The 16,668-nt window shown below is 36.4% G+C and overlaps 1 protein-coding gene across 1 annotated transcript; it reads left to right on the forward strand.

Annotated features, from left to right (window-relative positions):
* The first annotated feature begins 71 nt into the window (after positions 1-71).
* On the forward strand, positions 72-15,889 carry mapkapk3 (MAPK activated protein kinase 3). Its single transcript, XM_084101632.1, has 10 exons — positions 72-870; positions 9,066-9,205; positions 10,777-10,841; positions 11,956-12,035; positions 12,171-12,297; positions 12,420-12,495; positions 12,614-12,738; positions 13,320-13,405; positions 13,487-13,567; positions 15,233-15,889. The coding sequence occupies exons 1-10, from the start codon at positions 574-576 to the stop codon at positions 15,386-15,388; spliced, it is 1,233 nt and encodes a 410-aa protein (XP_083957758.1). The 5' UTR covers positions 72-573; the 3' UTR covers positions 15,389-15,889.
* Positions 15,890-16,668: the final 779 nt, after the last annotated feature.

Consider the following 16,668-nt stretch of genomic DNA (forward strand, 5'->3'; position numbering starts at 1 on the left):
GCTCCTTTAAGAGACTATCGGTTCAAGAGCTCGCGTTTCCGCTACAGACACTGACCCCATGTGAGCACAGACACACACACACACACACACACAGCGGTTTTTACAGTCAATGACGGGAACTCCGCAGGACAAAAGACACTTTCTTTTTCATTTACCCTATAACATTTTTTTTTAACTGGGACCTTTTCTACTCAACGTGAATATTACTTTTATAATTAGATATCACTGTTTTTGAATTCATTCTAATAACTGGACAAAATCTTATTTATAAGGACATTTTAATTATTCGTTAAACTTTATTTTTGATAATCTTCAATTTGAAATGTTGAAACCGGCATTTTATTTATATGTAGCGTATCTAAATACAAGCAAGCGACTTATTTCTGGTAAATGTGCAGTAATTCTGTAACCACAAGTCATCACAGGAATTCATCAGTAGTGTATTTTCGGAACAGCGTCACTTGCTGACAGCGGGACCCGCGCGGATAGTTTATCTGTGGATTTTTAAAGACCCTCTTCAGCCACGTTGTGCCTCTAATAGCTAGCCTACCTTAATTTCATCTGCACTGAAAAATGCTACAGAATGGAAAGTCTGAAACACACAACGCGGACGCGTCCGAGCCCGAGCCGAAGCCCGAAGCGCAAAGCGAGAAGACAGAGGCGAGCGAGAGCGCCGCGTCTCACCCAGAGAACGAGTCCGCAGACACCGACTCCACTCAGTTCCCCCTGCCCGTCTATCCCAAACTGGAAATCAAACGCCATGCCGTGACTGATGACTACAAAATCTCCAGTCAAGTGTTGGGTCTGGGTGTCAACGGCAAAGTAGTGGAGTGCTACAATAAGAAAACCGGACAAAAGTGCGCGCTGAAGGTAAATTTCACACATGTTGTAATGGGGATCCAGATGTCTGGATTTACCTATAATGGGGAGTTGACTCAACTCGTATAATATGTTTTCGGTCAACTAGCATAATAAACCTTGTTCTGCAATAACGGTTAACAAATATGGACATTAACTTCTTTTTACAATATTAAGATTATGGGTTAGACTAGTTTGTATGAATATAATAGTGATTTGAGGTAGAAATATTGGTTTCACTTGATTTTGAAGGTCCCTTTAACACATTCTGTTGACTATAAAGTTGCACCTACCTACTACATGTCTATTCACTCTCATTAGAGAGTGTTAGTAGAGTATTAGTAGACTGGTAGGGTTAGAATAAGTTGGCATGTAGTTGTAAAGTTATTTATAGTCTGTAGAATGTATGTTGGAGGACCATCACAATAAGGAGTTAGCGGATATTAAGCAGACAGACTACCAATACTCTGATGAGAGTTTGTTGACATGTAGGCCTAGTTGCAAAGTTACGTGTAGTCAACCGAATGTTCAAAAGGGACCACCAAAATAAAGTGTTACCCAAAGATTTCTTAATGTAAAATCTTTACATTAATTCTTTAGCCTATAGATATCTGTGGTTCTCCTATATATGACAGCTTTGAAAAAACGCAGTTTTTTAAAACTAGCTCAAGGAAAATCTACAGCCACACAAAGATTTAAACTTGTATTTAAAAACGCAGTTTCAAATACAAGTTTAAATCTTTGTGTGGCTGTAGATTTTCCTTGAGCTAGTTTTGTTTTAATAGCCAAGAGAGTAAATAATTATGTCTTCGCTATTAGTTCTAGCACCTGATGTCACAGAAAACGGTTAATTTTCTTGTATTAAGTGTCACTTTATGCGGGTGCATATGGGTCATATCACCATACCTCATGTAAAAAGGGTCACTGAGTTGGGGTTACACAGTGCTCTGGTTCTTAGAAACTGGAGGTCCACCAGTCATAGGGTTACCGGATCTGACTTAGCTCTTTAAGGAGATGAGGTGTGACACACAGCATCCGGGCAGTGCAGTGGAAACATGTCACCCACGTGGCATCACGGACATGGATTTACTGTCCAGTATAATCCAGCTGGATCGAGGAACTCAATATGTGCATAGAGTACATCGAAGAAAATAGAGAGAAAGTGTCATTTGTGTTGATTAAGTTTGTTATAGTAAGTCATATTATAATTTAAAACATTTAATATTTTTATATTCATTTTTAACCTGAATATAATAAATTAATAATTATTATATTATTTAAATAAATACTAATTAGAAATATAAATAATATTTTGGGGAAATTTACGGGAGGAACTTAAAGAAATGTGAAGTGTACAAAAACTTTGGGTAATGATGTCATTCACGCTTTTTTTACTTTGGGTAGTTAGTTGAAATAACTTATAATAACCTAAATAACCTTAAATAACCCTGTCCCTTTGTTGTTTTTCTGGCCGTCTGGTTTGGCAAGTCTGGACTGCACCTGTTCTTGTAGCGCTTTACAACTTCGTGGAAGATATCTAACTTGGTTTAAACAGCAACTGACCGGAAATAGATGTTCAGCGTCTCTCATAATGATTTGAAGTCAGGATTTGAATATGACACAGAGCCAATGTGATCACAGTGGCCAGAGACTCACCGGTTCTCACTTGCGCTCGACTGACATAACTACCATCCCAAATATTGGGAATGATAGAACCATCGCTCATTATTATGCTAATGACACTGGCAAATGTAAATAAGCAGCTTTTGATGCTTATTGTCCTGAGGGTTTTGTTGTAAGATAGTTGCTGTCCTAAATGAATCTCATTGTGCTGGGACACAATGAAAATCAAATTGACCTGATCTCATGAGTCATTCAGGTGTAATTTATTGCCCAATATCCTCTCTGCTTTTTAATCACAGGGTAAACAGACATAGGGCAGAGCTGTCCATCTCGGCTGGCTTTTAATTAAGTAGCATGTTGACTGCTAAGTGTAATGAATGTGAGTGTATAGGTGCTGTTTAATCCACTCTGTTTAGCTGGACGGAAGCCATCCTTTAAATCTAATTCATTTAATTCACTCTTGATTTCCCATATTGGACTTGAACGGCTGCCAACAAAGAAAAGATATCTTACAGCCTGATCGAACTATTTATTACACTGCCATCTCTATATTGCAACCTGCAAACCTGTCCTAGCACATGTAGTCCAGTGGAAGTGGTGGTTCTTGGTCCCTGAGTTAAAAACTTCGAGGAAGCATTCCTACCTTAAAAGGTCAACTTCTTCCCAGGACAGCCAAACAAAAACATTCACCTCTGTTCTTATGTAATTACATAACTTATAACTTACAGTCAAATAAGGAATAATTGATGGATCGTTGAATTGTTGAAACTGAATACATAACCGAAACATGTATATATATATATATATATATATATATATATATACACAAACCAAGAGAAAGATATAATTTATGTTTTACTATATGTCTATACTAAATTAAATTGCATATATATTCTACATCTATATAATATATAGATGTAGAATATATACACAGTGTATATATACACAGTCAATAAGACCTTGTTTCATGCTTAAGCAATATTTCTTCCATAATCTAATAAAGTACCGTGGTGGTAAAATGGCAAAGAAAAGATGTGTGAGCCCTGTTCAATGGCCTTTCACCGTTCCCATTGTGCAGCCAGCTCCCGAATGCTCGACTGGTTCATATTACAGCCCTGGCACTGCCAACTCTCTGTTCAGTGTTTGAGTTCATCTTTCCACACAGATTCTACATTCAGGGTCCAGCCATTGTTCAGGATTCAGCCTTTATTCAATCCTGCCATATTTCATAGTGTGCTGCAAGGTTCATATTGAAGGCGCTTCATGTTTTATATGCAAGGGTGTGGAAATTTGTGGAGAAAGGGAGAAACTGAGAAGGCAGAATGTGACAGAGCTGTATGGCGAATTTGCAAGAGCTGCCAATGTGTTTGTAGAAGTTCATTATTTGGGAGGGTCAGTAGTGCCGGTCCTAGAGTTCTGGGGGCCCTAAGCAAAACTTTATCCGGAGGCCCCTGTCAGTGCGTTCATAAAATCCCCTTAATCCATTCTTTCAGAGCAGTTTCACTGTCAACCAACAACGAGTTGAAACGTTCAGTAATACAAGAAAAATATTAAATCAGTTGGACAAATAAAACATACATTTTTTTTTTTTTTTACAATTTAGCCTACTACTAATAATAGCCTATACAAAAATTAAATAAAGTGATCAAATGTAAAATAAATAAATTGTTTTAACATTGCATAGTCTTCACTGTATGAATTAAATACACATTGATTCTTAGTAAAGTAACTAATGTTATTCAGTGAAGAGCAGTGAATGATTTTCTCATTTTCTTTTGCTATTTGATTAACATTAAGTGACAGAGAGAGCAGCGGGTTTATTAGGCTGCTGTCACTTTAAGACAGAATGCGCAGACCTAATACAGTGACAAGCATTCGATTACTTTCCCAGCTGTTTATATTCACTGAAAACATAATTGAATGCGTTTAAGTTAAAAAGTCCCCAAGATGGACATTTTGACATATTTCTGAGTGCATTTATCCGTTCAAGCACGGATGGTGACGGCGCCACCGCTTTAAAGGAAAGGAACAGTAAGCGACATCATGTTTTCATAAGAGTATACATAAGCAAAATCTGGGCTATGAATTAAACTCAGTCAGGGGGCAGTCATGGCCTAGTGGTTAGGGAGTTGGACTGGTAACCCAAAGGTTGCTGGACCGGTGGGAAATGACTGAGGTGCCCTTGAGCAAGGCTGCCCGCTGCTCTGGGTGTGTGTATCCACGTTTGCAGTGTGTGTGTGTTAACTACTCACTACTCTGCTCCTAATGTGTGTGCATTAACTTGGATGGGTTAAATGCAGAGGTCAAATTCCAAGTATGGGTTACCATACTTGGCCGTCACGTGTCACTTTCACTTTCACTTTAAAACTCGAACTCTGTCCCAATAGTTTTCAGTGATTTTTTACTGCAGACGCAATAAACAGTATAAGATAAGAATACACTGCTGTGTCATGCTGTGGTGTCTTTCACAAGGGTCTTATTTTAGACAGATCAAAGTGTCATGTTTCACGTGGTATCATAAAACGTGATTTGGACAAATATGGAAAGTAACACTCTGTTTGACTAGTGTAACATGGTTACGATTACGCCGACCTCAAATAAATCAAGTTGAGATGCTTCAAATGACAAAACAGACCAGAATGACAAAACCCCCACACTTGTAAATGTTTCTGAGGTGAAACTGAAATGTGGTTTCTAGAAGATGTAATTCCCCAGTCCGTTTTCAGTTGTGTAAGGTTTGTTTTAAGGAAACTGTGGTCACAGAAACCTTCTGGTTACATTCACTATTATAAATATTTTACACTAACTGTAAAAAATAAAATGAGCTTCATTTTAACAGCATCCATCCCATTCAATTGAATGACTCAATTAAACAAATGTTATTTACTAAACAGAAACCAGGACGAAGTCTATAGACGGTTAATTTTACTGCTGAGACTATTAAATCCTGAGGCAGTATTCAGGAAATTAAATGCAGTCATAAAGCTTAAATGGTCAATATATCCATCATGCATTCTGCTATCAATCTCTGCAAACGTTCTGATGAACTGCCTATTGCATATACTGTCTAAGTTCAGCAAACTGATTGCTTTCACGGTAAATACAATTTCGCATTATTATCCCTTTGGTGCTGTTTGTGTGTTGGTCAAAAATGACTGCCTTTTTTTTATTTCAATTAAATTATTGTACTATATTTTAGTTTGATAATATTTTTTATTTAATATTTTGTATTTTTAGGGGATTTAATGGGACTAAATTATATTTATGCAGTAGTTATAATCCATTTATTCACTTTTTGAGCATGGACCTGAAAATAAATTTCCAACTTAAACGGTCATACATTTTTAATGCTTCAGTTTGGTCTCTTTTTAACACTTGACAGATAATTGCTGAAGTTTAAAAAAGTGAACTTGAAAAAAGTTATAATATTTTACATTTATTGTTATGAAAAATGCACAAAAATAAAATTTTCAATTTTTATATGAAATATATATTTTGCTCTAAAACTGTGAGAAAATCAAAGCCATAAATCCAAACAAGCTGTGTTCCAAATTTGAGGTTGATATCTAAAATGAGCTTTCAGTAAGAATTTGTTTGTGCACAGTACCAAACGTTTCCAATAAATTAAATTCATCTCCCATTCATTTCCAATGTGGTCATTTTTGACCGCGAACAATACAAAAGTGTGACTATTTTTTTTCAGGATAATTTAACCTTTTCAAATCATGTCCATGATTTATGTGTGTGTGTGTGTGTGTGTGTGTGTGTGTGTGTTCACACAGCAAGTGCCAAAACCTTTACCAAGTTTCATACCATTCCGATGAAGTAAAAAATTCTAAAAAACAAAACGTCCAAACATCACCAGAGAGTTATACATATTATTACTGGCCTTAAAGGGGACCTATTATGCAAAATTAACTTTTATAAGGTGTTTGAACTCAGATGTGTGTCCACAGTGTGTGTAAACTACCAGCCTGTAATGGTAAAAATCCACAAATACATTTTTATAATCCCGATAAATCATAAAATCTCTCAAAATTTCCAGATTTCCCCTTACTCTTATGTAAGGCGTTGCTATGCAGGTCCTAGGGTGTATTGGGCTGTTACCAGGGCGTTGCTATGCAGGTCCTAGGGTGTATTGGGCTGTTACCAGGGCGTTGCTGCAGGTCCTAGGGTGTATTGGGCTGTTACCAGGGCGTTGCTATGCAGGTCCTAGGGTGTATTGGGCTGTTACCAGGGCGTTGCTGCAGGTCCTAGGGTGTATTGGGCTGTTACCAGGGCGTTGCTGCAGGTCCTAGGGTGTATTGGGCTGTTACCAGGGCGTTGCTATGCAGGTCCTAGGGTGTATTGGGCTGTTACCAGGGTGTTGCTATGCAGGTCCTGGTGTTCTAGGTGATACTAAGGCATTGCTATGCATGTACTAGTGTGTTCTGGGTTGTTGAATATGCACTTGTAATAGGTGTGAGCAACAATAGAAATAGAAAATACCACTAAGTGTTCATTGTCTAGTGCTAACAAACGCGTAAACTTACAGTGCTCTCATTAGATGCCATTTTCCTTTAGAAATTAATACTTTTACAAAAAAAACTTATGCAGCAAAACCAGTGCAAATGTGATTTAATGCATGTGTGTGTTGTCTGTATACCCTCATGGTTTTCTTCCAGCCACAGCTTCTGTTCTGTGTTGTTGTAAAAGGAGTTTCCTGACTTCTCTTCCCCTCTGATTCTACAGCTACGGTTGCTTTTTTGTAGTTTTTTTATTTGTAGGTGGTTTCTGCATCTCTGTGAATCTGAACTAATAAAGGTTACCCCAGTCAGTCATTCACAACACTGCCCTTGAAACTCCTACCCACGGGCATCTCTGTTAAATGACTCGGCTGCTGTTAGTCGGAAAGCAAACGCAACACGCATCTTTTTCACCCACACATATCTATACACACACTGAACTTTTAGTTTATCAACTGCAGAGACAGAGACAATGTGGGTGGGAGTCAAATCAAATTGAGTGCAGTTCACACTTCCGCAAGTGGTTCAAACAGCTTTTGGGCTTTAATTGATAGAAATTAATACCAGACCCCCATTTCTGTGTACTTGCATGTAAGCAATTACTGAACTTTTTAAAATGTGTAAATGGATATAGCACATTTCTTTGCTAGTAATTGTGTTTCATATGATGCCTTTTAAACTGGTTTTATTCGGGTCAAAAATTGTTTTTTATATGACAGAATGAACACCAACGAGAGTAATAAACAGATATTTTAAGATATTTTAAAAATGTCTTCCTTTTTTTGTTCATATGTGAAACGACTGACTTCCATTTAATGGACAAAAAAGTTGTTGTTTTTTTTTTTTTTTTTTTTTTTATATCTTCTTTTGTGTTCCACAGAAGAAAGGAAGTCATACAGGTTTGAAATGATGGCAAAATTTCCATTTTTGGGTGAACTCTCCCTTTAAGACGTCCTGTGTGATTATAAGCTATAGGCTGGTTGTAGTAAATAGCTGCTATGACAACAGTAAACTATTACAGTCAGTATCAAAGACATCATGTTCTTTAAAAGTGACACAAAACGCTAAAAGGCTCTTAACCAAGAGGTAACACTGGGAGTTACAGCAGCAGAAGCTTTAACGTCCCTAAAATACACTCTGATGGGATGCATGTGCAATGTCAAGGTCTCGCTCTGTTCCAGTGCACGCTGTGTGTGTGTGTGTGACATCCCACTTAAGGAGAGAGAAAGGACGGACACACAGAAATATTTTCTATACTGAATGTGCGGACAGTGTGGTAAATTAATAGAAATGTTCTTTTCTTTTATATGAAACAAGCTATTGCATAACTGTTCTTCTTTAATGGACAGCAAGTGTCTGCAAAGCGGTGGACTTTTAATAAAGCGATGTTCCAGGCTGAAAACGATTTAAGCATCTGTGACATGCTGTCGATTACCACAGACGAAAAAGGGCCACATATGCTGTCAACAAAGCAATAAATATTTTATAAATAATCTTAAAAATATTATATTAAAATACTACATTAAACAGTATTTATATGGTAAATATTATATTATATTATTATAATATTATTTAACATTTATTATTATTTTTAATGAATTAAAAAAATATATATTCAAGTAAATAAATATTCAAAAGTGTTCATAAATATAGTAAAAATGTTAATATTGTATTGAAATTAATATTATTGCAATTTAAGATAACTGTTTTCTAATTTAACATATATTAAAATTTAATTTATTCCTGTGATGCAAAGCTGAATTACTCCAGTCTTCAGTGTCACTGATCCTCCAGAAATCATTCTAATATGCTGATTTGCTTTTTGATTTGCTGATTTGCTTCATTCTAATTTTTTTCCGGATTTTTTTGATGAATGGAAAGTTTAAAAGAACAGCATTTCTTTGACATTTTGAAACATTATAAATGTCTGTACTGTCAATTTTGTACATCTTTGCAGAATAAAATCATTAATTTCTTTAAAAAAAAATAGTACTGACCTAAAACTTTTGAACGGTTATACGTTTTTTTTAATAAAATATAAAAGAGTGACAGTGTGCATCTTTTTTCTCGTTTCTTTAGATTCTATATGAGTGTCCCAAAGCCCAGAGAGAAGTGGAACTGCACTGGCGAGTATCCGGAGGGCCACATATAGTTCGGATCCTCAGCATCTATGAAAACATGTATCGTGGGAAAAAATGTCTTCTCATAATTATGGAATGGTGAGTCCTGTCAACGGTAATTTTCCATCATGCTCATCTGCCAGAAACAGTACAGTTCTTTTTATGCAGTCAGTCAAGGTCCTTGACTAGTGACATTTCATTTTTATAAAGACAAGACAATGATATCTTGTGATCCTGAGTCACAGTCTTGCTCTAAGTGAAGGTTTCAGTTCTCCCTTTCACTAGTAATGCCTCACTGGTTTTTCCATTTTATTCTTGTCCGTTTGGACTGTATTGTTTCAGACTTTAAAAACACTGTAAAATAAATCAACCCATAAAAACATTAAAGGGCTCATCCCTTTAAAATAAATCCAGTAGTCTTAATAGTAAAGCAGTCATGAATCATGATTGTTGCATGTGTGTTATTATGGAGTGTGACATTCTAGAAAGCTTCTGATTAAACAAAGACAGACTGTAAATTATAAATGATAAGTGAATTTTGCTAGCTTTCCCCATAGACAACATTAAAGTGGTGGTTGATTATGATTTCACTTTTCTAACTTTAGTTAGTGTGTAATGTTGCTGTTTGAGCATAAACAACATCTGCAAAGTTACAATGCTCAAAGTTCAAAGCAAAGGGAGATATTTTCTTTTAAAGAAATCGCTTTTTAAGGACTACAACAAACGGCTGGTAGGGACTACACCACATTCCTCCCGGGTTAGTGACATCAACCCTAGAATTTACATAAACCCCGCCCCCGGAACACGAATTATAGATTATCAAGACAGAATATGCTAATCAATGACTAGAAGATAGCTACACATAAGCTACATAAATTCATCAACTAACCATTCCGAAATGTCCTGTTGCTTCTACATGTTGTCACTTCTTCTTGAGTCTCTCCATCATTGTCTGACTCCGGTTTGAACATAAAAGGCTAAAAGTTTTAGAAATTTTCAGTGCACATCTGTGTGAGGTAAAAGGACACGATCTCTTGAAGCTCCGCCCTCTGTGCCGGGAGCAGCAGCTCATTTGCATTTAAAGGAACAGACACAAAACGGGCGTTTTTGCTCACCCTCAAAAAGTGACAATTTTAACGTGCTATATAAAAATATCCGTGGGGTATTTTGAGCTAAAACTTCACATACACACTCTGGGGACATCAAAGACTTATTTTACATCTTGTGAAAAGGGCATTATACCACCCCTTTAAAGCTAACAGACATGGACTCAAAGCCACAAATGTTTGATTTGTATTCCATGCTGTGTTTAATCAAACGGTGGCTTTGAGTGCTGTATTAAGTGGCTGTGATGTGCTTTATCTGGGGTGACTGAGAGCGCGAGTGTAAGTGCATCACTCAGAGAAGAAGAGAGAGAGAGAGAGAGAGAGAGAGACTGTCATGGTCCGAGACAAACGTTACATCCCTTAATTAGAGCTAATTTCCCCGCTCCCTCTTGCTTTTGGACATTTTGGCAATAATATGATTCACATCATTTCTATAAGTTGTTGTTGTTTTTTTCACATGCTCAGCTGGGAAAGGAACTCAGCTTATTGTGATTGTGAATTTGTGCATTAAGCTGTATAATTAGAAAGTGTGTGTGTGTGTGTGTGTGTGTGTGTGTGTGTCAGTATGGAGGGGGGAGAGCTCTTCAGCAGAATTCAGGCCAGAGGAGACCAGGCCTTCACTGAGCGAGGTGGGTTTATCTGACTCTTTGTTTTTATAGCGCACACTCATGCATGCACGCACGTACACACATTTATATGCACAATGCCACACACACATGCTGGGTTTTTATATTTTATGGGGACATATTTATAGACATAAAGATTTTTATACTGTAAAAACTTTATATTCTATCCCCTAACCCTCACAGAAAACTTCATATAGTGTGATTTATAAGCTGTTTTCCTCATGGGGACCAAAAACATGACTGGTATTACTATTGGTATTTACCTTCTGATTCTCTTATAGTATCTAAAAATTATCTATATTATTTTATATTGATGTGAAACTATATTGCCAATTCCTTTATTTTACATTGTGAACCTTTTATGGTTGCTTTCGAATATTTTAATATTGACATTGTGTGAATTTGTATTCCATTATTTGTCACACACACACACACACACACACACACACACACACACACACACACACACACACACACACACACACACACACACACACACACACACACACACACACACACACACACACATTCACATATCAAGTCTGAACCATAATTTCTATTGCCACCAAATTGAACATGGTAAAAATGTTTAAGGATATAGTTAGTTAGTTTGTTTACTATGAATATGGAGAGGAAGTTAATATACCATGTAATTTCTCTTTAGTTGTTTAGTTTTTTTTAGTTAACAATAAAAATAAAGAGGACAATCATTTCCCATATATTTTTCCATTCCCGTAATTTCCATTTAGTTGATTTTGTTAGTTATGGGTTACAATAAATATGGATAATTTCCTATACACTTTCCATTGGTTAGTTAGTTAGTTAGTTAGTTAGTTAGTTAAATATGAACTTAATTAGGGTCATAATTATGATGAGGTTAATTTCCAATATTAGTTATATTAGTTGGTGAGCTAGTTTGAATATGATTAACATTATAATTATGATTATGATGAGATTAATTTACCATGTAATTCCCCATATAACTTCCATGAGTTAGTTTTATATATTTTATATTTTGAGGCAGGAAATGAATAGTGGAGATAATAGAAGTTCCCCATTCTCTTAGACTTATAATCATGAAATGGCACTGTATAACTGACCTCTGACCTTCCTGCAGAGGCCTCTGAGATCATGAGAGACATCGGCACAGCCATCCAGTATCTGCACAACATGAACATCGCACACAGAGACATCAAGGTAACAATCAACTGTTTTCACCAACTAGAAGAATAAGAGTAACATTATATTCAAGTAATATATTGAGCAAACTGGGATAGTGCATAAAGAATCATAAATATAATAATATAATAAGCATCGTTCTGCCCTCCTCAGCCAGAGAACCTGCTCTACAATAGTAAAGAAGACGTGGGAGTTCTCAAATTAACAGATTTTGGCTTTGCTAAAGAGACTTCACTGCATAACCTGTTACAGACGCCCTGCTACACGCCATATTACGTAGGTCAGTAAGATCAATGCCACTCTTATCATAAAAGTCACATTCTTCACCTCTCTTTAAACAGAGAAAGAGACAGTTATTTGAAGAATTAGTCTGCTAAAGTAATCGTATGATCTCTTCTCTAGCCCCGGAGGTTTTAGGCCCTGAGAAATACGACAAATCATGTGATATGTGGTCTCTTGGTGTGATCATGTACATCCTGTAAGTATAATGATTCGGTTTGGGCGTTACCTTAAGTGTTATATAAAGGCTGTGGTGTTCATTTTAGCTTCTATTAAACTAGCTGAAACTGTTTTGCTCCTCTTCATGTTACACAAAGGTTGTGTGGATTCCCACCGTTCTACTCCAACACAGGACAGGCCATTTCACCGGGTATGAAGCGGCGGATCCGCATGGGCCAGTACGAGTTTCCCAAACCAGAGTGGGCTGATGTGTCTGAGGAGGGTACGGTGCATTTTATGTGTATTTTCACCCAGTCAAACTTCATGTTGGCTGTTCACCACCAGAGGACAGTGTCGATTTTGTTTTGATTGTCATTTCAACAACTACGTGTAATCATTTGGACCTGTTTTATGTATCTCTGATTATGTTTTCCATAATTCAGTGCAAAGCATAGCTTTTGCATATTTGTTCATTTGAATTAGTGTCCTTTTTTATGCTTTTTTATTGTTATTATTTTTAAAGCATTAGAAATATCATATATTCATGCTATTTAAAAGAATATTAAATATGGATATAAAATTATAATAATAATAGTTAGATTTATTCTTAAATATATTAAAATATTTAGTACAGACACACACATATATAAATATATATATACAGTATATATTGTGTAACATAACTGTTGTTTTTTACTATATACATATACTATATATATATATATAGTAAAAAAAACAACAGTGATGTTACACAATATAGAATAAAATAATGCAAATAATAAAATATTGAAAACACTGATCTAGATGATGGGGACCAGCCGTGTTCTTCTTACTAATATATAATATTATAATATTCTCCTCCAGCCAAACAGTTGATTCACCAACTTTTGAAGACTGACCCCAGTGAAAGAATGACCATTGAACAATTCATGAACAACCCCTGGATCAATGTGAGTATTTCAGCTGATTGTATGTGTTCCCTTGGATATAATTTCACTGCATCTGTTCCAACACTGAGACGTTTCTTTCAGCAATCCATGGTGGTTCCCCAAACGCCGCTCCACACCACACGAGTGCTCGCGGAAGACAGCGAGATGTGGGACGAGGTCAAGGTGAGCGCAGGATGCACTGGCCATTGAGAGAATCACAGTACCTGTTTAGAATAATATCAAATACCATTTCAGTATCTTTTTAATTCTATTTTCATTAACACTTTATTTTAAGGTGACGTAGTTACATGTTACTACATGTACTTCTATAGTAATAAGAATAAATTATGTATCTAATTAACTAAACCAGACACTGTAAAAAGTGAACAGTTGGATCAACTTAAAAAAATTACTTCAATTGGTAACACCTAAAGAAAATAAGTTTTCTCAACTTAAATTATCACATTTTATCGTGAAAAACGTGATAATTTAAGTTGAGAAAACTTAATTTCTTTAGGTGTTACCAATTGAAGTAATTTTTTTAAGTTGATCCAACTGTTCACTTTTTACAGTGTAAACCTAACTGTAACTCTATAGTAAGTACATGTAGTTAATAAATATTACTCAGTAATTATTTGAGTAAGTACATCACCTTCAAATAAAGTGTCACCCAATTTTCTTTCTTTTTTTTGTGATATCTCATACAAACTGAAGATTGGTAATAATCTGTAAGGGCATTATTATCTGTAATACCATCCTTATCCTCAAGGGGGAGCCACATATCAGAAACAAAGCAACTACCCAGTTCATTTGAATAACAGCCAAAGTGTTAGAAATATATACCCATGGAATTTAACATACTTTATAAATACAGAATAAAATGATAAAAATCTATATATATATATATATATATATATATATTAGATTAAGGTCCAATTCTCACTAAGCTAAACACTAAACTATGACTTTTGCCTCAATAAACTCCACATATTAACTGCTTTTTAATAGTTAGTAAGGTAGTTACGTTTAGGTATTGGTTTGAATTAAGGGATGTAGCATATGCTAATGCAGAATAAGGCATTAATATGTGCTTTATAAGCACTAATAAACAGCCAATATCCTATTAATATGCATGCTAATAAGCAACTAGTTAATAGTGAGAATTAGACCCTAAACTAAAGTGTTACCTTATATATAAAATTAAATTAATACAATAAAATCACAATAAAACCTCGCTTATCGGGCTTATGCTACTCTGAATAATGCCTGAACTTCGTATTTTGAGCACTTCTTGCGTTGTTTTTTGCCTCTTCATGACGACTCGCTTAATTTAGTCCTAATTTGTAAGTTGCTTTGGACAAAAGCGTCTGCTAAATGACTAAATGTAAATGTAAAATCAACAGGTTTGTGAGTAATCAACAGTTAAAGGTGCAGTAAGCGATTTCTGAGAATCGTTGTTGAACACTGTTGGTATTTGAAATCAACACAAACAAACACACCCCTCCCTTCATTGCTCCGCCACTCCGCATGAACACACAGTTCAAGGGTGGATGTGTGTTTATCAAAGCTTAAGCAAAGCAAAATAAAGCTTCGTGCGATACACAAGCTACATTTTCCCAAGCATTTCTAAAGCTCAAGCTCAAATCGGAAATACAACTGCTAAGTATCACTGATGCTGGATCAGTAAGTGACGGCAACCACAGGGCCATATGATTTCATTCCCGCGATGCGGAAAATACGTTACAGCATTTCTCTGAAATTGCTTACTGCACCTTTAAGTTAAGTATGTTATACTATTTACATTTCTTTTCTAATTTTTCTTCTTTCTTTCTTTCTCTTGGTTTGTAGGAAGAGTTAACCAGTGCGTTGGCCACCATGCGTGTAGATTACGAGCAGGTGAAGATTAAAGACTTAGATGCCTCCAGTAACCCCTTGCTGAACAAGAGACGCAAGAAAGCGGCGACAGGGGAGAAGAGTGGAGGAAGCGGATGCAGTAGCCAATGAGGGACTGGAGATGGAGAATAGACGGATCAATGACACGAAGGAAAGTGCAGGATCAGACAAGAATGGAAACAGAGGGAGATAGATGGGCTCTCCAAAAGATGAACAGAAGATGGATGGATTAATAGAAATAAAACGCAAGAAAAGCGGACAGTTTCACTGATAATCAGGAATAATCGGAGGGAACGCACATGTGCACAGAGGAAGTCCTTGTTTCCACCACCAGCAGTGAAGGCCTGAAAAAGCTGCTTCAGCTCTGTGTGTGTGTGTGTGTACTGTTTGTGAGTGTTCATTAACTTTATATGTGTCTTTTTTGTGTACTAATCTATTACTTGATACGCACCTCTCGCACTGTGTATGTAATATATGTGTTTTTAAGATGTGTCTCTATGTGTCTTAGTCATAAGTCCTATCGTGCAGTTCACTCCAGAGACTTCATCTGTTGTTGATTTGGGCTTTCGTTATCGGCCCTTTTTATCGCAAATAAACATTTTCAATACTTTTTCTGAGGAACTGCATGTCCGTACTGGAAATATTTCAGAATATTCCTTGTGTTGCGAGATGTGGTACTTTTTGTTCTGGTGAGTCACTTCCTCAACCCAAACTATCCAACGTCTGCATAAGGAGCTAAAACCCTGACCTCAGATCAGGCCCAAAGAACATTTTCTGCAGTCTCCATTCCTTAGTGGAGCAGTCAGAGAGTTCATAATGTAAGAGAAGGTGACACCCGAATACTTGATCGCTTACCAGAATTTGCATTAGCCATTATATTTATCCATTCAGCTCATTATTATGAAATACTGGGATTTCCAACAGGTACTTGTGCTGTTGATGTGTCGATTCCCACAAGTAGATTCTGAGAAGGTATGTTTTCCCGTTCTAACTTTGAAAAAAAAATTTATTGCAGAAAATGCATGACTTGAAAGCAGCCTGTACTAAATTCCCTGCCGCCTTTGTGGTCAGGCACTGCGGTTTATAAATAGCACGTATCACACAGCGTTTTGGTGCAAAGCCAGCATTAGTCTGGCTGATAGTGGGCCACTTTCTAGTGAACATATTTAGATGACCACTTAACATTGACCTTTGCCCTAGTTTCTGCCAGCGCTCCTCTAAAACAAATGCTCACCTGATCTTTGAGGAACAAGTGCCTTTGAATAATCAGCATGCATGAGCTAGCTATCTCAAACACAATCATGAACAATTATTACAAAAATATTTTGTTTTTGCAACATACAGTGATCTCAAGAAATATTTACAATCTCAGTCCACACTCAAAATATATG

Source organism: Abramis brama, assembly GCF_963993115.1.
Source record: "Abramis brama genome assembly, chromosome: 23".
Lineage (NCBI taxonomy): Eukaryota > Metazoa > Chordata > Actinopteri > Cypriniformes > Leuciscidae > Abramis > Abramis brama.

What these genes read in the sequence shown, in the direction of transcription:
- mapkapk3 (XM_084101632.1), top strand. Translation starts at nt 574, where the DNA reads ATGCTACAGAATGGAAAGTCTGAAACACACAACGCGGACGCGTCCGAG. An exon ending in TCGCACACAGAGACATCAAG is followed by an intron (nt 12,036 to 12,170) that starts GTAACAATCAAC and finishes TGCCCTCCTCAG; the next exon opens with CCAGAGAACCTGCTCTACAA. An exon ending in AGATGTGGGACGAGGTCAAG is followed by an intron (nt 13,568 to 15,232) that starts GTGAGCGCAGGA and finishes CTTGGTTTGTAG; the next exon opens with GAAGAGTTAACCAGTGCGTT.